The 22,522-nt window shown below is 38.6% G+C and overlaps 1 protein-coding gene across 7 annotated transcripts; it reads right to left on the bottom strand.

Moving 5' to 3' along the window:
• Positions 1 to 1,156: 1,156 nt before the first annotated feature.
• Positions 1,157 to 22,120, bottom strand: arfip2b (ADP-ribosylation factor interacting protein 2b). 7 transcript variants are annotated; one of them, XM_060895603.1, is made up of 10 exons: positions 21,874 to 22,120; positions 19,827 to 19,937; positions 17,038 to 17,094; positions 14,256 to 14,364; positions 10,176 to 10,271; positions 9,804 to 9,916; positions 6,091 to 6,312; positions 5,394 to 5,551; positions 3,950 to 4,124; positions 1,157 to 1,795 (listed from the first exon to the last, which is right to left on the bottom strand). In XM_060895603.1, exons 2-10 carry the CDS (start codon positions 19,923 to 19,925, stop codon positions 1,640 to 1,642), a joined length of 1,185 nt encoding a protein of 394 aa, XP_060751586.1. In that variant the 5' UTR covers positions 19,926 to 19,937; positions 21,874 to 22,120; the 3' UTR covers positions 1,157 to 1,639. The 7 variants fall into 7 exon arrangements, with proteins under 7 accessions (XP_060751586.1, XP_060751579.1, XP_060751581.1 ...); XM_060895596.1 differs by lacking the exon at positions 10,176 to 10,271 and adding an exon at positions 12,047 to 12,109 and having other exon boundaries at positions 21,874 to 22,119; XM_060895598.1 differs by lacking the exon at positions 10,176 to 10,271 and adding an exon at positions 12,047 to 12,109 and having other exon boundaries at positions 17,062 to 17,094; positions 21,874 to 22,119.
• Positions 22,121 to 22,522: the final 402 nt, after the last annotated feature.

Here is a 22,522-nt window from a genome sequence, read left to right as displayed (position 1 = left end):
ACTTAACAGACACTGTAGTGTACAGATTATTATGTAAAGCTTAACAATGATGTTAATCACTGGCAACTCAAATCAAAACAAACGACAAAATAAATCTAGACTACATTACACTTTATGTCCTTGATTAATCATTGTTTACTTAAAGCAACTGAATGAAAACATACATAAATTAGTACGTAGCATAATATTGTATCACAACTGCCTTGCACAGTATAACACACCCACAGACTGGCAATGTGTCCTAGGAGTTTAGTGTGATAGTGGTGAGAATGAATGACCCTGCGAATGATCTAAACACAACTGAACACTCAAAGTGATATTCTAACAAAATCAGATTAAGGGTTTCTTAATCCAGGTCAAAAAATGTAATCGAGTTTTCCTTCCTCTCAGTCTCCCAGTTAAACTGTTAACGCCCCTGATGAGAAAAAAGACCAAAAGTTTAACTCCAGGACAAAATGTTAAAAACAAAGGAGATGGAATGAACTGTACAAGCCAATATGACTGTATCTGCTCACAGGATTAATTTCTTCAGAGCAGATGAAATTAAATGACACTTCAATGACAGCGATGATAGCAAGTGATTTGGATCGTTTGCACTAAAGAGAATCGTGCGTTGCCTTTGATAATACCTGAAACACTATACAGTCATACTGGTTTACTGTTACACCCCAGAAGTACGGATTTTGTACTTGTCTAATTTAGAGGGAAACTGGTCAAGAGCAAATCGACAGTGATTAAACACCTTCAGTGCTCTTTTCGAATGAATCTGACATGAAGATGATCACACGTACACTTTGTGAGAAAAAAACAAACATAGGTGTGGATCTACCTAAAAGAATTACTTAATATATGAGATGAAATTGTAAATGACTCAATTAGCTGTAAATGACTCTTTTTCACCACCCGACACACGGCTGAGTCAGGACTCATGATCGTGTAAAAAACATTGCTGCACAAGTGGATCAATTATTAAGACAGTTAGGATTTTTTTTTTCCTTCTGCATCATACAAATGTTCTGCCAGGTCACAAATTTCTCAGGACATTCAGGCAAAAAAATAAAGTACATTTACAACCTGACTAGTTATTCATTCTTTGAAACAGTAGGACCATGTTTACTCAGTCATTTCTACAAGTCCAGAACCCAATTGCAGAATAGTGGAGGGTGAAAAAAAAAAAAAGTTGTTTTGTAGTTAATGGGGCTTGACTACAAGAGAGAGCACGAGAGAGAGAGAGCACGAACGAGAGAGAGAGAGAGAGAGAGAGAGAGAGAGAGAGAGAGAGTGTGTGTTGAAAGTCTACTATAGTTCTGATTGACACAACATTTCCTGGGAGATTTGGTCAGTTATCACTTAGCTTTTGTTCAGAACAATAACTTTAACAGCTTTCAGGGTAAAGTAGATACAAGTAGTGTTTATTCTCAGGATCAAACACAATTGGAGTAAAGAGACAGACAGGCTGAGGAAGAAGAGGAGAAAAGTATGGAGGGGGAAAGGCAGTTTGGACCCCAGGCTCCTACAAACCGCTACAGGATGGTAAAGCCTTTTCGCTACCCTGCTGCCATAGTGGCCAGGCTGCGTCTCATTAATTGCCTGCTCTGTCTGGATAACCTGCAGAAGGACAGAGAACTCTAGGAGCTCTTCACTGCTCCTCTAACCAGGAGGGCTTATCAGCTCCGGGGGGTTTGAGCTTTATGTTGAACTGCTTGAGGGTCTGTTCCAGCTGCTGCTGGTTGCCAGCAAAGTAGGCTGAGATTGCGTTGTGGAAAAGGAGAAGCTGTTTGTGCATCACTTTCACCTGGGAGAGAGAAACAGGAGAAAAAAACAACACAAAGTCACGATGGCGAAAAAAAGAACAGAAATAAGGTGAGAATTTAACTATGGATCTTATGTCTGAGTAGCAAGAACTTCCCAGAGTCCCTAAAGCATTACAGCACAAAGATGATTATTTAAAAAATAACCAGCCCAGGTCATGTCAACTTTCTGAAACTTTGGCCATGTTTTTTATTCCATCATGCCTCACAAAACTAAAAGCAACATTTATTACTGACTCTGATCATCCGGGTTCATTCAAGAACATATTTTATAAAACAATTTGCTCCGGTCCTGGTTTATGATTGGCTGACTCAAATCTGTTGTAAATCATTGCCTTTATTTTGTCACATACACATTAAAGCACAGTGAAATTCTTTCTTTGCATATCCCAACTTTGGAGGGGTGAGATCTGAGCACAGGGTCAGCCATGACATAGCACCCCTGGAGCAGAGAGGGTTAAGGGCCTTGTTCAAGGGCCCAACAGTGGCAGTTTATGTAGACTATACAATGCTTTCCTTGATATTGTACATGTGCAACAGGAGGCATTTAAAGTGGCATTTAAACAGGAGGCATTTGGTTGACAGTTTGGTGGCAGAGCTGAGACTTGAACCCTGATCCTTTTCTCCCAAACTGTGAGAGCCCTGAACTCAAACCTCCACTGCCACCCCTGAAAATACCCAGGCGTCCTGTGACGTGACCCACCTGACCGCCACCAGCCACACTCACCACAGCGTTAGCACACTGGCACATCAAAAAGGAAAACGGTGTACAAAACCCACAGACAATACACGTTTATATGCTCGTGTTGCACATTGCATCTTGCACTCGCCCGCTACCAGCTGCTTGACTTTAAATGCCTCCTGTTGCACATGTACAATATCAAGGAAAGCATTGTATAGTCTACATATTTATATTTATTTCTTGGGTGTATTTTTTGTACTGATGGCATAGTCCGTACTTCCGCCTGCTTTGTTGTTGTTTTACGTTTTATGTCTGTATGCATGTTGCACCGTTAACCTGTGAGACACGACATCTCATTGCACTGCATGTCTCAACATGTAGCGGAATGACAATAAAGCTTACTTGAACTTGAATTTGAACAACCCAGAGCCTTAACCGCTTGAGCCACCACAGCACCACTCAACTGCCCTTTAAACACACACCTATGACCACATTACATCAGTATAACTGTCTTTAGTATACGGAAAACGGTTCAGCATGGACAAGTGGTTGAAAGAGATGGACGGTATCAAGGAGGAAGATTAAAAAGAAGTGAGACCCACCGAAATAAATAAGAGAGAAACTCAAGAGTTGCATATTGAATATATTATGCTAATAACACCAATTTCCCTCAATTATTCGACTGTGTTCAAATTTAATTCTACATTACAGTTTGCAGTGTGATATCATACAATAACAAAGCAGAATTCACTTAATAAACCTAATAAACACACACACACGATAGCTCTTCCTCTTCCAATAATGGTGCTTGTGCTTAATGAGATGAACATCATATACTGGACTGAAGTATAACTGAATATTTCATAATTACAGTGTGTTGCTTGATTGATTGAAGAATGATTATTTGTTAGTAATAAATTCTTGCATCTTTTGGGGTTGTGTTTTATTTTATGAAACACATGTATGCAATTAACGCATAAAACACCCCTTATCTGCTCTAAAAATCACTGTAAACCATGGCTTCTTGGGGCTTAACCTTTTAATTTAAAGCAGCGACTAAGTATGTAGCTGTTTGGAATATCCTTGTAGAAAAAGTGAATATTCGCTTCATAACTTTTAATTAGTTATTTCTTCGGCTGCTTCTCATTTAGGGTCACCACAGCGGATTGTCTGATCTGCACACATCTGATTTTGGTACAGGTTTTACGCCAGATGCCCTTTATCCAGGGTTGGGGCCAGTACTGATAGTTAACCCCTCAGTGGCTGGGTTGTTTCCCTGCCTGGGAATCGAACACAGGCCACAGAGATGAGAACATGGAGGGGCCACCAGGGACATAGCTTTTAAATTTTGCTCCTCATCTCAGCAAATTATACAACAGTGGATATATTTGACAATCAGCTGAGACTTGAGCTCAGACTTTCCATGTAGTAAAACTCTATGAGACGTTTTAAACACCTTGTTTTCCTCCAAGAACTTGAGCTTGATGGAGACGTCACTGCGCAGTCGCTCGTATTTGTCCTTGTGGATCTGATACTGTTGCTGCGCTGCATCGATACGTGCCATGGTCACGGCGTCCCGTGGTCCCATGTTCAGCTCTTCTAGATCGGCTCTGTAAGCGTCAAACTCCAACCTGCATGAGAGAGAGGAAAAAGAAAAGCAGACGGGAAACAGATTAAAGATGAATAGCAATCAGCAATTTAAGAAATTTAAAACAACAGAAATTTAAGCACAGAGTATAGGGGTGTTATGCTTGACATTCCCACGGGCTTATAATCTAGTCTAAAAATATCATAGATTCAGTTAACTGTTTAAAAACACAAACAGATAGCAAACTTTAAAGGAATAACATATTGCGAAATCTTTTTCTAAAACGAAAACAAAAAGAAAACAAAAAGGTCAAATTCCAGATACACTGTTGCTCTGAGGAAAGGTACCACACCCAAAAAAAGTAAATAAATACATTCTGTCTACCTAGTTCGGCTTTATATAGACATACTGCTTAGACAAAAGATATTTTAGACAATAATGCCATGTTCTTATGTGCTGTGGATGACAGTAGAAATGTACCAAATTTACAAAAGTAGCAGATGAATTTACTGCAATTCTTTCCCTATCTTTTGCATACACACACACACACACATATACACACACACATATACACACTCACACACACACTCACACACACACTCACACACACACTCACACACACACTCACACACACACTCACACACACACACACTCACACACAGAGTGATGCCTCGAGATACGAGTGCATTGACATACGAATTTTTTGAGATACGAGCTGTGATTCGAGTTTTTGAGATACGAGCATCCGAGCTGCCGCCGCCGAAACGTTTTGAGCGTTGGATCCGTTAAATTTTAACTTGTGCGACTACACCGCATCTGATATGCTACCGGACAGGTTTTTATTAAAACGACCGGCAGATGTTAGTGAGGAAAGAGTGACAAAAAAGGCAAAAACAAGTGAAGAGAAAAGCAATGAAGAAAATTAAGCAAAATTAATGTAAAGAAAAAAGAAATTGTAGCAATTAAGTTCAGTTAAGTTAAGAGAATTTCAGTTAAGTTCGTTAATTTTAGTGAAGTTTAGTTAAGTTCCATTTAAGTGTAAAGTAGCATTAAGAGTGTATATAGATATATATAAAACACCTTTGACACTTTTTCATTGTAACTTTGAACAATGTTTTAAACTCATGGTATCTTAAGTATGTAACTTAGTGAGCCAGCACGAATGTATCCAATGTTAGAGATTTAAGCACTTATGTACGTCGCTCTGGATAAGGGCGTCTGCCAAATGCTGTAAATGTAACTGTAAATGATTTACTGTGAAAGCTACACGGTCTACGTTCATTTTTATTTGAAGCCAGCAACAGTATTGTACCTTGCATTCTCATACATCTTGATGGTCATGAGCGTGTCCTCCATGGTCTTGTTGACGAGTGTGTTGATGCTGGATACGAAAAAGTTGATGGCGCCGAGCAGAGTCTCTCCGTTCTTACACAATAATTTTTGAGTTTCTGCATTGTAGCCAAATTCGTCCTAGAAGCAGAGAATCACAACCATCAAAGAATATTTTCCCCAAATAACCTCCACAAAGCACATCCATAGATCTATTGGGTTTCTTTACAGCTTAACCTACACAGGGTCGTGTGGAACCTTGAGACTATCCCGGGGGAATCAGTACACAAGGCGGGGGACACTCGACACGCCGCCCCTCCATCACAGGGTAGAATCACACATATACCTCCTACATTATGGACAATTTAGAGACGCCAATCAGTTCAGGACCTTTGGACTGGGGAGGAAACCAGAGTACCCTAATTAAACCCTGAATCATGGGAAGAAAATGGAGACCACACATTCTGGGCAATAACAGGAATCAAAGCCTTAACCCTGGCAAAATTTCTGACCACAAACCCTCCTCCTCTAACATCATTTATGGTCATGTAATCATAGGTTTCACAATAAATTCATCAGAAACAACAGTGTTGTAATTATCCTGCAAAATTCATGATGATATCAACTGATCAGTGGTGGGTCAGTAGTGATGTAGCCTGCTATCAGTAAACGCAGCTCACCCGCAGCTCCGGGGATTTCTGGCTGAGGTCGGCAAACGTGTCTCCGAGTGCATGCTGTGTCTGCACCATGCTGTAAAAGTGATTAGTGAGTGCACGGGCCAGGTGCAGCACATTCTCATACTTGCGCTTGGTGTCTCGCAGAACCTCAATCTGAGCCTCCAGCTCCAGATCTACAGTGCGCGAGCCACGGCCAAACCGCTCAGAGATCATCTGTTTAGTGCACTGGATGGAGAAAGACAGGGATAGAGAAAAGAGTCAATAGCAGTTCTCAAGTAACACAACAAAATAGGGAAATATACCAGAACATTCCAGAAATTAAAAGTTATAGGATGAATGATCTGTTCCAGCTCACAGACCTGCTATATGGCTAACAGTATGAGAACGATCTACAAGTCACAGAGCATTGATGTCTCAGCAAAGCTAACCATTTCCTCTTACTGAAATGCAAGCAATATTAACGATCACTGTAACATATCTAAATCTGTAAAAAACTAAAATCTCATAACCTTCGTTATGTCAGATTTAACACATCTTCAGCAATATTCTCTATTATAGTTTGTCTGGTTTTGACTTACCCCAAAAGTAAAAACAGAAAACTGCATTTAAGCCCTGCAATTTGCCGAAGGAAAACCAACATCACTGCCAAACCTGAACATTTGCGTCCGTTTCTGTCTCATCACCTAAAGTCATTCACGGCATTTAAACACAAGCCTCATGGCCTTGACTTTACTCATCTCTGTTTATCTGTTAAGTTATGTCTGTTCTGCTGACTAATCTATTAAAAATATCCTGTTATTAATGTATATTAAGTGATTTAGCATGTTAAAACTTTGTTGTCTCTACAGTGTGTGTAAGGGATTTAGATTTATTCTTAGACCCATGGAAACTAATGCTAGCATGTTTTATTTTTGATAGACAGTAGAACAGGCGTGCCAAATTTATCTGGAAATGGTTGATGCAGGGTTTCCCTGCAGTCAGTCAGGAGCCAAACCTGACTCCTCCTATGGATTCAGTCGATCTTGGCTTCAGAATCAGGTGTTGTTTCTGAATAAGAATAGACCACTGGACTAAAAGGTTGAAGACCTACTTCTTCATGAAATACTTTAACTAACACTTTCTCCACTGTTTGTTGAATGTATTTTACAAAAAAAAACTTTAAAGAATGCTTTTGGCTCAGGGTATCTTAAGTCTCTAACAAAGTGAACCAGAGTTAACGGATTCAATAATAGGAGACTTAGAAGCACTTTTGTACGTCGCTCTAAATAAGGGCGTCTGCCAAATGTAAATGTACTGCAAAATACTTTTAAATTCATTTGGAAGTAGCTGTGTTCACTGAGATGATTCAATGTTGTCTTGATTTCAATGCAAGCATCATTTCTCAGTTTGATTGAGCAAGTGTTCATAATGAGTCACACTGCTGTCGAGCGTAACACTTTCAGCACTCTACAAGCTTTATACAAGCACCAACAAAACAACGTTGCAAAAGAACAACGTAGACAAAACTTTATGTTGAAATCTAATACATAAAATCTCAACATCACAGTGTTGCTAAAGAACAGTAAAGCAGCATCATGTGTGATTTGTGTTCAAATGCTAATGACACGTCCTTCTAACGCTTCAGTAGAAATCTGATTACTAATTTAAATGTTAAAGAAAGTAAATTAATGTATCAATATGGCCCATTATTGCCATACTGGTAGTATTGTCTTTACACTTAAACAGTCCCTCGACTGCAGAAATAAACACAAATTCATTGTTTCAAATTTACCACCGATTTCCAGCAGTTTTGAGCAGACATGACATGTGACGTGATCACGACTCACATTCAGCCTGTGTCAAACATGAGTACAGCTATCAGAGAAAGTAATTACATATGTGCTTTCACTGCTAGGAGTTTAATAGAAGAATCTTTTATTTGCAATTTTTTGTTTACAATTTCAAGAAAAAGGACAAAAAAAATGCCACTAGTAAAAACATTTAATAATAAGGTTGTGCTCTGATTCTGGCCATTTCTGGTCTATTCACATCCACCGCATTTACAGGCAAATTAAACAAGACAGCTCACATCTGAAGTGGTGTGAAAAATTGTTTGCCCCTTTCCTGAATTTTTATTTGTTTGCACGATGATCACGCTTTATTGTTTCAGATCATCAAACAAATTTATATATTAGTCAAAGATAACGCAAGTAAACACAACATGCAGTTTTTAAATGAAGGTTCTTATTATTAAGGGAAAACAAAAGCCAACTTTTTGGAAGGTGTGTGTCCCATTACATCTGGCGTAAAAGTAATACTGCATAACAGAAAAAGAACATCATACCAACAGTAAAATATGGGGGTGGGAATGTGCTGGTCTGGGGCTGTTTTGCTGCTTCAGAACCTGGAAGACTTGCTATGATAAATAGAACCATGAATTTTGCTGTCTACCTAAAAATCCTGAAGGACAATGTGTGGCCATCTGTTCGTGACCTCAAGCTGAAGCAAACTTGGGTTCTGTAGCAATGATCCAAAACACACCAGCAAGTCCACCTCTGAATGACTAAAGTAAAAACAAAAGACTTTGGAGTGGCCTTGTCAAAGTCCTGACCTGAATCTTATTGACATGCAGTGGCATGAGCTTAACAAGGTGATTCACGCTCAAAAACCCTCCAATGTGGCTGAATTACAACAATTCTGTGGGTGGTCCAACCAGTTATTAGGTTTAGGGAGTAAGCACTTTCTCACACAGGGCCATGTGGGTTTGGATTTTGTTTCCCCCTTAATAAGAAAAACCTTCACTTAAAAACTGCATGTTGTGTTTACTTGTGTTATTTTTGACTAATATTTAAATTTGTTTGATGATCTGAAACATTAAAAAGTGTGACAAACATGCAAAAAAATTTAAAAAAAATCAGGAAGGGGGCAAACACTTTTTCACACCACTGTATGCTTTTATCACACCAGAATGAGCAGATGGAATTTCCAAAGAAATGTGGATCATAGGAGTGGGCAGTATAGTGTTGTTAATGAACCTGTGAGGACTGGTTTTATTCTCTCAAGCATGTAGGTGTGTGTGTGTGTGTGTGTGTGTGTGTGTGTCTACATGCGTGGGTACCAGAATGTACTATTTATGTGCATTTACCTAAAGCAGATTATCTGATCTATCTCAGACAGATTATTTCAGATATACACAGATGGAATTTATTTATTCAAGTTTTTTTGTTGGTTTTTTTTTTGCAAACAATTTCCAACTTTTGTTTGTTTTATATAAAATGCTTCTGTTTCTCTCAAATGATTCGTTCACTTACGGTAAAATAATCAAGTTCTTCAACTTTGATACGAACTTGTAAGGACCTCAAGTCTCTTAAGGAAGTTAAAACAAAACATTGTTATTTTAAACTTATTATTTTATGAGCATTTTGAGAGTTGTAAAGGTAAGCAGTCATGACAATTATGAATAAGAAAAACAAATTGATTACTTAAATGAGAGTAAGATTATAATTTGGTCATAGCTTAGTGCCCCCTGCAGGTTACAATGCTTTTTATTTGCACTCAAGTGCACTTTGTACTGAATACTGTTACAGCATGGAGGACATACATCTGTACGAGCTTGTGTGAAATTTAAGGGGCTTTGAATTAACACACTTTTCAGTCTAAATTTTGTCTTTATGCTGAGTGGCCATTTATTATTCATGTTGTTATTATTAACGATTGGCTTAAGAAAGGCTCATTACCTTGTAAGTGTTCAAGCTCCATTTCTTCATCATGTCAAACTTCTCCACGGCGACACCTCTCGCGGCCTCTTCTGCCATCACAGACGAACTGTTGCTATGGTGCATGCTGGATCCTATGATACAAAGAAGCAAAGGGATACTCAGACATATATCTAAGTTTACAGCAGTCTCATAAACCTTTCACCTAACCCTTAAAACCAATAAAAATACAGAAGATTAAGTAGTCCTATTTATATGGAGCACTGCAGCAGAGAGAAAGCACTGATCAGTGTGCTACGTAATGTCAAAAGGTGAAAAGAGGGAGCAAATGAGAGTGAATGAAATTGCGATGGCTTGCCAGAGACCACAATGAAGGAAAAAATCCCGGGGTACCTGGGATACCGGGGAAGTCGTCTGATTGGTTGGCTATCCGGATGGCAGCAGAGTGGCTTGGGCCAATGCTAACACCCCTGCACTTCATTCGCAAGTCTGATGAGGGGGTTAGGTAAGGGGTGTGGACGGGCATTTAGGGGTTGTTACAAGAAATCGGATAAAGGAATTGATGGCGTGGTTTAGTTGATGAAAGGGGAGGATTCAGAGTTACATTTTTACATATGTAACATGGGTCCACGAGTGATATGAAGGGCAGGGGAAGGTGATTGGTGTGTGAAAGGCGATGATTTAAAAAAAAAAAAAAAAGATCAGGAAGAATAACAGGGTGGAGAAGAAGGAGGGGAAAAAGGATTATGAAGAGAAGATGTACGACTATGAAAAGATGAAAGCAGGATTAAGTTAAACATGACAGACAGATAGACTGGAAAATTTCACTGATCAGGCAAAAAAAATCCTTCATAAACAGTATATGTATGTGTGTGTGTGTGTCTCTATCTAGATCCTTCGTGTAATATTATAATATTATATATATAATAATAATATTACTCTGATAACCTATAACTGTATATTACTGGGTATTAAAAAGCTAACATTTTTATTCTTACTACAAACTAGGTCTTAGAAATATGTTTCTAACAGAACGTGACTGAACTGCAATACCCTTTAATGCCATAAATGTCTTGGGCCTAAACCCATTTTTTTGTGAATGGATATTTCTTACTACACAAATCAAGTGTATATTAAATAGCCTTATTATTAATGTCGTTATTCACTTGAGTTCTGAAATTAACCTGCCGAAAGATTCTAAAAACATTCTTAGTTAGAAAGTTTTATCTAACAGTTACACAATTTTCAGAAATTGGGAGTAAAGCCATATGATTCATATTTATAATCCAAATAAATAAAATAAAGTCACAAATTATCATCATTCTATTTCCCCAGAGCCTAGCAGAAAAGAGCTAAACAAAAATGTTATCAGAGACAATTACTGACCAACACAAATGTCTGTTCCACAAATCACATCTTCAAACATTTATATAAGAGATGCTTAAAAGATTGATGGGATGATTGCATAATATTGCTTTTTTATACGCTTACGGAATTTGTCCTGGAAACTTAACTGAAAAGTGAAGCCTGGCAAAGAAAAAGAAAAGATGCAGTTAATTTCAAGCAGACGGCAGACTCTAAAACCTAGAGGAGAAAATAAGAAAAGTGAATCCATCTGTCCAGACATTCCCAACCTTTGGAAAAGAGATGCAAATAATATAAAAAGAAGTTTCAGGGCTTAAATCCCAACACTCCAGCCCGGCCAAGCATGTGAGAGAGAGGAAGAGGGTGTGAGAGAGAGAGAGAGAGAGTGTGTGTGATATAGTATCTCAGTCAGTTCCCTAGTTCAGTAGTCATGGTACTTATCGGGGGTCATTTTAAGTGTTGAGCATTGAAACATTCACTATGTAAAAATTCCCACAATGCATTACAAAACCCAGGGAGCATCAATGCTCAGTAATGCCCCCTTACTGAATGACAGCCTCTCGAATCGGCAGACAAACTCTCAGCTAACTTCATCTACAAATGGAAGTATATAGCTTTTGCTCTAAAATGAATTTTTAAATGAGTTATTTTTAACTTTACATGACTTTCTATATACGGTTTGTTCGTGTCTAATGACTTTGAAGGATTTTTTAAAAATTACATTACTGCTTGAAATCAATGACAGAAATGAGTGTAAGGACAAATCGATTGTGTCCTGATGTGTAGCACTACCAAAACTCACGTTTATGATCTACTACTTCACAAACTAGGGCGTTGACTGAGACACACGGAGAAAGAGAGAGAGAAAGAAAGAGAGAGAGAAAGAGTGAAGCTGTAACCTTGTCCATCGACTGGGATGCGTCTGTTGCCCATAAACTCAGTGTTGAGGTGAACAGCGGGGCCTGAGAGAGAAGAGAGACAGAATGCGCTGACAAAATCAGCCACCAGAGGGCGCCAGGAGCTGCCATCACATCCTCTCATTTAACCCTCTTTCTCATGTCAGAATCTGATCCATTTTAATTCTATTAAAATACTATTATTACATCAGGACCCAATCAGAGCTTGTGTGATGAGTATATTTCTATGAGAAAAAAAATGGGATTATTTAAGCTACTGATGTACCAACATTTCTGTCTGTAGCCGAGTAGATTAATACATAATATAATGGGAAAGTATTTCCAACAAATCGTCTCTCTCATGACTAAAATATCATATCCATAAGAGAGTTGAGACACAGTGCATGTGTCTGCATCTGTATCAGTGTTCCAAATATTCATTAGCTGTATTTAGATTTGAATAGTAAGCATGGGCTAAACTAACATACAAAAATCAAATTTGGCAATTCTGGAAAACAAAACAAACTTGGTCAATAATAACAATATCAATTTGAGGAACACAGCTCCTTAACTTCTACAGTTCCTCAGCAACATCACTCAAGTTCATTATTGGATGGATTCATTGAACCCAGATGTCGTGTGGAACATTCAAGACATTCAAGCTTTCTATCTAGTGTGACTAAATATTATTAGCAACTATCATTTAAAACATGAATCCCCACAAAAAATGTAAATCAATATGGGCAACATTTTAAGGACTCCTGACAATCACAGCCATCTTTAAGCATTTGCCAAAAAAAAAAAAAAAAAAGTTTTACAGTTTCCCTTAACCTGGCTTAAGAAGCCCAAATACATTCCAGCATGACAAAGCCTGTGGACACAAAGTGACATCCATGAAGACATGGTAGAAGAAGGTTCAGAGCCCTAACCTCAACCCCACTGAACAGTTTAGAGATTTACCCCTATTTAGGAAGAAAGAAGTGACTCCCTGATATAATATGAGGAAAAAACTTTGAGAGGATCGAGACTCAAAAGAGAGATTATAAATGATTCCTTTCAATGGCTGTTTACTATATGGTCAAAAACAGCACTTAACAAGGAAATTCACCTACTTTTACCATAAAGTCTATTTGTTATCAACTGATCCTTGACAGAGACTGTGGCAACTGCAGCGCCATTGTAGTCCTAAACTGTGGAAACATCTGAGGATTTATTAGAACTAAAACTGGAACCTGACGTTGAAGTTGGACAATTAGACCATTGAGGTAGACAAAATATTTTATTTACAAAATGAAACAAAAGAATCTAATTAAAACACATTATCTATTCATTCTGAATAACATTCATTTTTGTTTACATCCCTAATAATCTCTATTCATTTCATTTCCATTCATGGCATTTGGAAAATGGCCTTATCCAGAGCAACTGGCATTTATCTCATTTTAAACAACTGAGCAATTTAAGGTTAAGAGCCTTTCTCAAGTGCCCAGCAATAGCTGCCTGGTGGTCCTGGGATTCAAACTCATAACCTTCTGATCAGTAGTCCAGTGCCTTAACCACTGAGCTACCACTTCTCTGGAGCACAGCTACTGTAATGCCAGTAGAACATACATACAGAGCAACCAACAAATACACAGCACTAAGATCCTGAAAAACACAGCACCTGAAAAAAATCTGCTGAGGATGAAAAGTTCAAAGGTGAGTTTAGTAAAGAGACTGGTAAAGAGAGCCATGAACAATCCCTACGAAAGAGAGACAATCCTGTCTGGAAAATTCTGACGCTGAACATACAAATAAAGTAATAGAGAGAGAATACATAAAAGAAATGGAGGGCGAGAGACAGAGAGCAGCTGTACATAGAAATTCTGGAGAAAATCCAGCTTTGGCATGTCTTCAGGGCTAGCTGATGAGCTGGAAAATATGCATTTGGAACACATAATGCAAGACAGGATTCACATTCAGCAGCATGCCCAGAAATCAGCCTTGCCTCCAATCTGAGGCTCCACTTATACAACAGGATAACAAGGTGTATATGTGTGTGTGTGTGTGTGTGTGTACATTCATATCTTAGATTATATGAGGGTGCTTGTGTGTACATATTTATGTGGGAGTGTAAGTAAGTGTGAGTAAGTGAGTGTGTATATATGTTTATCTGTGAGTGAGTGTGTGTGAGTGAGTGTGAGAGAGAGAGAGTGAGAGAGAATTGTGATACCTTTGATAGAGCTAGTAGGAATGATGCCTTCTGCTGTACCTCCATAGCCACCTGATACAATGCTGGTCTCATTGAGGTTAGGCCCGGATACCATTACCTGCTGCAAATCCTACACACACAGAGCAAGAGAGACAAAGAGACCAAAAGATTACCTTGTCTGTGGCATTCAATACTGGCAACGTTACTAAAAGTAAATCCTAAAGCATATTCATCCACAATGCACAGGGACAACACATTTGTGTTAGGTGGGTATTAAGAAACTATCCTAAAGTAATTAGAAAACATTTTCTTTGAACAACTACTGACTTCTAAACAGACTGCCTTTCAGACAGGTTACTTCACTACAGCATCTTATCTGTGACTCTAAACGATGACGAATAAGATGTGATTTGTGCTCTGATTGCATCAGCAGTGCAGTAATGTGCATTCGATGCAAATAAAAAGCCTTAATAATCCCCTCCTACAGAGCAGGCCAATCATTTCCCAAACAAACGTCACAGCAGGGACACGCAGCAGTCACATACAGCATGCAGCCGCTTCGCGTCCTCTTACAGAGGCGAGCATACTGTACATCACTGCTGGACTGAGCCCAAGAAAAAATATTCTCAAACAAAACAAATCAACTTTAAGGTCACGGCACTTGCAAGATGTCAAAGACTGACAGTAGTCAATGACTGACAGTAGATTAGTAACGTGTGTTAGTTGAAGGCGGACACACAGGGTTACTAGTACCAAAAATCCATTTGAAACCATCAGTATGTTGAAAACATACCATAATAGATCCAAAGAGATTTTTAATAATCAACAGAAATAACATTTTTCCCATTTTTAGCTGTGGTTAGGTTAAAGCTGCTGCATACATTTTTTTCATTCAGTCAAGATGTAACCTATAATAAACAAATAAAATTGTCTTGCTAATATTCTTGGGTTTGAGCAGAGCTGAAATATGCAAATGTATACAAGTCTTTAAAAAAATAAATAAATAAATAAATCAAAACAAAACCCTCAAGTGAGATTTTTCTTTTGTATAGTGTAATTTGTTCAATGGCCAGATGTTAGCTAGAGAAGACAAATGCTCTTCCATTTTTTCCACGCATTGGAGGACAAGGCTTAGTGTCCATGCTGTTGAAACTCCTTCAGCTGATAATTCTAGTGTAATTGTTTAAAATGCAAAAACTGCTTACAGCAGCTTTAAGTGTACAGGTTTAATAGCAGGATGCTTTTCAAAATCGATGTGTGCAATACTATTGATTTAACTGATGGTTATTCAGAATAGATTGGATGATCACATTGTATTGCTGACTATTTTTATTACAACCACAGCAGGCCACCGCTTTTTGGCTCCGATGACAACGTTAACATTTAGTCAAAAGATATGAATTCAGATCAAGAGTTTATCACTGACTGTGCAAAAAGTAATTTGCTCTGATTAAAGGAGTGATGAGTAAAAGACTAAAACAAGGCATTTCCTGACCCACAATCACCAGCCAGGACAAACAGTGTGTGTTTAGTTTTAGCATAATGACAGCTGCTGCCTGTGACCGGTTCTGCTTCTGTTTGCTGCCAGAAGCTTTTTGTGTCATATTACGTTTGATTTGAAATTGTTGTAACACTTGTCTTGGCCAGCTGTATTGAGTTAAAGCGTGTTTTTTGCATGCTGAAGTCAATTTATTTGTATAGCACTTTTAACTATCCACATGGTCCCAAAGCAGCTTTATATAAAAATTTTAAGTTTAAAAAAGTTAAGTTTAAGTTTAAAATCAAGTTACTATATATCTGAATTCTGAGTGTTGAATAACTTTCAGTTAGTTAACTGGTTTTAGAATAATTAACAGTTAGTAAACTGAAAAACTACATTTTTTATCTTATTGACTTTAACAGAGAGAGCAAGAAGAAAGAATAGTGCTATGAACAGTTTATAGCTGCTATAACATAAGTGATCAATAAAAACGTATTTGTTTCACAGACATTCAACAACTTGTTCAACAAATGAATGAACATAAATACATCTAATAAATGGATAACTTAACCTTAAACCGATAAATATAACTGAAATAAAAAAAAATCCCAGCACCTGGTTAATATTTATTTGAACTAAACGCTGCGTCATATTGTATTCGTTACTCATCTTAAAAAATCAAGGAACTGGCAGGATATTTTATGGCCTTTAATAAGAGCAGTAGGTTATTAGTAGGATTTTTCTCAGCGACTGGCTCTTGGGTTGATAAGTGACCAGCACCAGAGATACAGAGAGGTCTTTAATTTATTTTGTGTAAGTGCTTGACCATCTTCTCACAGTTGAAGACACTGATACTAGAGGGGAAAAACTGACAGCTTTATGTAGCAATGCAATCATCCAATCTTTTCTGAACCACATTTTTTTACTCATTCAGTCTACTGTTATTGGCTGTAGTGAAGCCCAGGAATAAAATAATTTAATCTTTATTTAGTTTACACATATGGAAATTTTGAAAGGCATCCTGTGAAATTAGGGGTCAAACAGCAATAAAAGGCTACACACACACACACACAGACACACACACACACACACACACACACAGACACACACACAGACACACACACAGACACACACACAGACACACACACAGACACACACACAGACACACACACAGACACAGACACAGACACAGACACACACACACACACACACACACACACACACACACACACACACACACACACACACACACACACACACACACACACAGAAGACAGAGAGAGCCTCTGTGTGCTCGGACCCTTCCACCAGTGCGCTCCTCACCCTTTGGACTGGGGGACGCCCTACCTTCTCATTCAGGCCCCACTGTACCTTTGGAGCCTGCGGACATGAATGGATGACAGAAAGACATACAGAAAAGAAAATGAACAATGCAGAAAAAAAAAACAAGTGGCCATAAAAAGAAAATCAACAGTGGCATGAAATATGATTAAATAATCTTCAGCTTAAATGAACTGAATAATAGGAGATAGAAGGCATTCAGATTCATAAATTCCACAAATGCAGAGCTGTGTGCTATGTATTTTGCAGGTAAGACCATATGATTGGTAAAAATGAGCCCAGATAACATCATTTTACCTACTCGTATTTTTAAGCAGAAGAATGAATTATTAGTAAAGCTTGATTTGGAACAAAACCTCTGAGCAAAGATCACACAGCACTGATCAGGGAATCTACAGCAAGAATAATTTTCAGTAGAACGGGGGACAACGGAAATGAGGACAATAGAAAAGCATCTTACAGATGAGAATGAATTATTATTATTAAAAAATAAGAGCACTAAAATACCAAATAGTTCCAGCCTGAATGTGAATAATGGAATAAATAAAGAAAATGTTCTGTTGCATTTAACATAGTCAAGCATATTGGAATTGAAAATATAATATTTTCCTGGCTAAAACTCCCTACTATTTCTACTACAACGATAACAGCAGCTACAACTACTATGACTACTTTAACTAATAATGCTGCTTCTACATGTATTAGTACTATAACTACTAAAACTAATATTATATATATTTAATTAAATTACTTCTACTATTACAATGAAGGCTACTTCTATTACAACTACTACATCTACTACAACTAAGACTACATGAACAACTTCTACTTAAACTATTACTTTATTACTTTTACTTTAACTACGTTGTACTACCAGTTCAACTATTTCACTATATCAACTAATAAACATCTACCTCCTCTAATATTACTACATCAACTCTTACAACTTTAAGTACTAATATTTCTGTTACTACTACAACTTTCTAATAGTCCTGTAACCTGTATGTAAAACAAATAACAGCTTCAACTATAACTACCACTATGCTACAACTATTACTACAACTTCCACTATACTACATCAACATCAATAACTACTAATACCACTATACTACACTCGCTCGCAAACACACTCGCTCGACACACACACTCGCTCGACACACACACACACCCTTATTCACACTACTTCAGCATGGCCAGTCTGGCAGCATTCTTTTCTGGTAAACCCAGAGGAAACCCCTACAGAGAAGATGTGAACTTCTACAGACAGTAACCCATGGAATTAAACTGGGAATCCTGGAGCAGTAATATGACAAGAATACTTGCACCAAGCAGCCCCTTGTATTCATTTTTCAGATCTTTTCAGGCATTTTTCAGAAGATATGATGCTTTATTTATGGGATGATATTTAATACATAATGCAATAGATGACTGAGCTCTGTGTGTGTGTGTGTGTGTGTGTGTGTGTGAGATAAGTAGAAACAGCTCATAAATAGTAGCCCAGCATTACATCCCCACAACCAATCATGCTAAAATGCACAGAAATCATCCCGATTTTTACTTCATTCTGAACAGTAAGAAATGTAATAAAAAAAATCTGATCAAGTCATCTGAGAGCCCATAATTTGCAGACTGGTTTCATTTACCTCTTCTTTCAAAAGACCACAGAAGAAATGCCATCTGTCCTTGCTGATATCAACCAAGCATCTTTAACACGTTTACAGCCAACAAGGCAACAGTCTATTACATTTTTGAAAGCCCCTCAGAGTGGTCAGCATTGTCTGTTAACCAACTAAGCAGCCTCTGCCTTCATGTGTGACATTTGTGCACCGCAAACTGTGAGAATATGCAAAAATAACTGCACCCCTAATGTAATTCCATCACCAGAGAACTCGCAAAGTTGGAGCTACATGAGTAATAAACAAACAAACAAGAGCAATAAACGGGTGTGATGAGAATCTGTGCAGAAGAGGGGAAAAATATGTTAAAAAGACATGAGAAACCAGTCACTAAGCAACACATTATCATAGTCGGAACAGTAAGTCATGAAATCCTAAATAGCTACTAAAGTAAATCTGCTCAGCCTTTAAACAAACACAGTGCTGTTTATGCAGAGTTCCTCACCCGGATCTAAAAACCATGCACTGTTGTTTCACCCAGGCGTGCCTTCAGACAATGCACGCATTTCACCTTTTGTTTACTAAGGGACGTTTCCACCCCCTGTCTCTCATATCAGCATATTTTTTTAATCCTAAACCTGAGCAGGAAATAACATGAGTTAAAATATGTCCTTCTAATATTAGAAGTCTTTACTTCTTGAGTTACTGACATACTGCGTTACTTTATATCAGCAGATTGAAACTTGACTGATACCAGATACAAGCAGTGCAAAAAGTCTCTCTTGTGCAAACATGCATGCTCACACTCTTATGTGTGTGTGTGTGTGTGTGTGTGTGTGTGTGAGTGTGAGTGTGAGTGTGAGTGTGTGTGTGAGTGTGAGTGTGAGTGTGAGTGTGAGTGTGAGTGTGAGTGTGAGAGAGAGAGAGAGAGAGAGAGAGAGAGAGAGAGCTGTGAATAAATGTTTGCTTCACCTGCTCACAGGAGATTTTCTCTCAGGACATAAAGGTGAAACTGCAGAAGGCCACGTGGCCACACTCTCACACTTCAACAAACACATTTTAAAGATCACAAACTTAGCCCAATCACATATACTTTACGAATGTTTTTGGTGACCTGAGACATCTAAATTTAAAGAGAAAAAGAGCTTCCCTTACCTGCTCAAGGCCATCATCCTCGCCCAGAGTCCTGCTGTCCCCGTTACTGTTGATAGGGATCTCCATGGTGGCCGCTTTGCTCATGATACTCTCTGTCATGCTGGACCGTCACTGACGGCAAGAAAGCGATTGGACAGAAAGAGAAAAGATAAGTTAGGGTACAAGGAATAAAGGAAGGAGCAAGAAAAGGGGAGGGAAAAAGACCTAAGGCTAAGACTTGTGTTGTAAATTGACTCGGCTTTGAATGCTGACTACTCTTATAACAACCAGTTAACTGTAAATACTGTCAAATACCATTTCACCCACATCCCTGTTCGTCTTAGCAGTCATCAACACATACCACTCCTTATTCTGCTAACAAAAGCTCAAGTTCAATTTTCAAGAACTAATTTTTGTAAACCGATTTTAGGTCAGCTTTCAGGCCAAACCAGATTCAAAGTAAAAAACAAAAACGAGTTTATAAAAAAAACATACTGAAACCTACCAGACACCCAGCAATGTCAAAAGGTTGTATAGTTGGATTAACATACAGCAACGTATCAAACTGTCGGTCATTGATCATATTCTGAGGTTACTTTTGTTGTTTAAAACAATGCTAATACTACAACATTCCAGGATGACAGTTACACAGAAGATTTGATGAAAGCTCTGCATGCCTTGTTCAAATCTGTGAGAATAGCATTAAGGTGAAGGGGAAAGCATCTGATTTAAACATGAGATTCTGACCAAGAAATTGAGCTTTTGACAATTGAGTCGTCAGAATTTCAGCCCATTACAATCACGCGCATGGGGTGGCTCAGGACTGGATATCAGGCGACACAAAAAGGGTTGATCAGTAAAGCGTTAGTCAGATGAAATGACCTTTAATGAATTCGCATTTACTGAAAGACGATGAGAGCAGCACAAAGAGAAGAGCTCTTGAATGTGCAAATGCGGGCTGCAGGGACGTCCTACAGCAGCCGTGGAACTGGTGTGATCTACAGCCGTGTCTTTTATGTTTCTGGTTTGCTCGACGTAGCTAAACGTGAAAAGGCCTTGGTTCTCACTGAGTTCTCAGCTGAAGTTTCAAACTCATTAGAGCCGAGCGTTGGTACGTAAATGTAAATAAAAGCTACTAAAGCAAACCCTGCAGCAACACAGTCCATGGGCTTCTTGATTTTACTGCTGACATTCGAAAGGAAGTCAAAAATTTCAGACAACAAACAGAGAGATTAGGAAAGGGATAAGCTAATGGAAAGCCAAAAGGTCTCTCTTTAGTTCATGTCCTTTACACAAGGCCGCAACTATAGCTACAAATTAACCTCCCCTTGGGCAAACAACATAGCATCAGGAAGCTCCAACTGGCCCAACCTTTAGTAAAGCTTTAAACAGAGGCAAGTCTGGGGCTCGTTTAGTATTTTAAACACTTAGTCATGAACACGTACACGGTTAAGGTGTTAAGCGAGGAAAGAAACACTTGAGGGAGATAAACAGACTTAGGGAGCAGGTGAAACAGGTGCACACACAAATCACAGTGCTTTCAGTTTTGCCCCAGACACCGAATTAAGCGGTCTTAACTACCGTTGCCAGGGACACGGCGGCCCCGTCCTAAACCGCACACCACTGGACTACGTAGTGAATTACTGGCTTAATGCAGTACATCCTAAAGCGGCACTAACTATTTAAGGAAGATGGTATTAACTGAGGACGGAACCACAACAGCACATGATTTCCTAGTACGGATTCAAACCAAATTCTTATCTTTACTGTACCTATAGGAAGAACATCGTGAGCTGGGATTATGAATTGTGCGATATATATTTCCGACACAACAGAGACAAACATTTGTTTAACAAATGATGCGCGAGACACCATGTCCAACTGTCGCTCGATCCCGTATAGGGCCCTTCGTCTCTGTCTGTACGTGTTTAAACCCATCAGGGACGTAAACAAGCTGACCGTATGCAAACCTTTTTCTTTACCAGAATGCAAAAAAAAAGCAAAAGTTGATGTTTTCTTCCCTGTAAATACCGATAACTGGTTATGAATGATGAAACACTGGTCTTACCTGAGCCTTCACAATTTAGAGCTTTGCTATCGGACGAAGCAGCAGACTAGTTTAAAGTAAATCATGCGCGAGCTGAGCCTGACAGACCAAAACAAACCCGGTATTAATGAAATCATGCATTAGGAAATGCTCAGCGTATAGCGTGTTATATTTTCATTAGTGATTTCTCATCTTCAGCGGATTGTCCGGTCCCTAACAGCTTGTTTGTAGCTCTCTCATTCGGAGAAGCAATTCCCCCACCCCTCACTCCCACAATGCATTTCGGTGCTGACGATAACAACACAACCTACTTTTGCTCCATCCCAAATAGCTCCCTAATCCCTATATAAGATCACTACATAGGGCGTGTAGTAATTTCCTCTACAGTCTTTGCTATGTCGGAGCGATATGGGATTCAGCCTTTTTCTTTGACAGCGTGGAAGGAACACGCTCCTAGTTAAAGCCTCCGTCATGTTGAGAAGGTCATTTCTTACAGCTTGTAGACGTAAATGAGAAAAAGGTTTCCGTCTGACGTCAGCTGATACGCGACGTGACGTAACTCTGCTCTGGCTCCCAAAAACTCACTCAGTACGTGTAAATATAACAAAAATAATCAGTAACCGAACTCACAGCTTGTGTAGATTATCTTCATGTAAATTCCTCTATCAAT

Source organism: Tachysurus vachellii, chromosome 20 (assembly GCF_030014155.1).
Source record: "Tachysurus vachellii isolate PV-2020 chromosome 20, HZAU_Pvac_v1, whole genome shotgun sequence".
Lineage (NCBI taxonomy): Eukaryota > Metazoa > Chordata > Actinopteri > Siluriformes > Bagridae > Tachysurus > Tachysurus vachellii.
This window is presented reverse-complemented; position numbering and strand designations above follow the sequence as displayed.

Excerpts from the sequence above, each read along its gene's own strand:
- arfip2b (XM_060895603.1), bottom strand. The coding sequence starts at position 19,925 with ATGACAGAGAGTATCATGAGCAAAGCGGCCACCATGGAGATCCCTATC. Across the intron at positions 6,313-9,803 it reads GGAGCTTGAACACTTACAAG|TGCACTAAACAGATGATCTC; the intron begins GTAATGAGCCTT and ends TTCTCCATCCAG. Across the intron at positions 1,796-3,949 it reads AGTTCTTGGAGGAAAACAAG|GTGAAAGTGATGCACAAACA; the intron begins GTGTTTAAAACG and ends TCTCTCTCCCAG.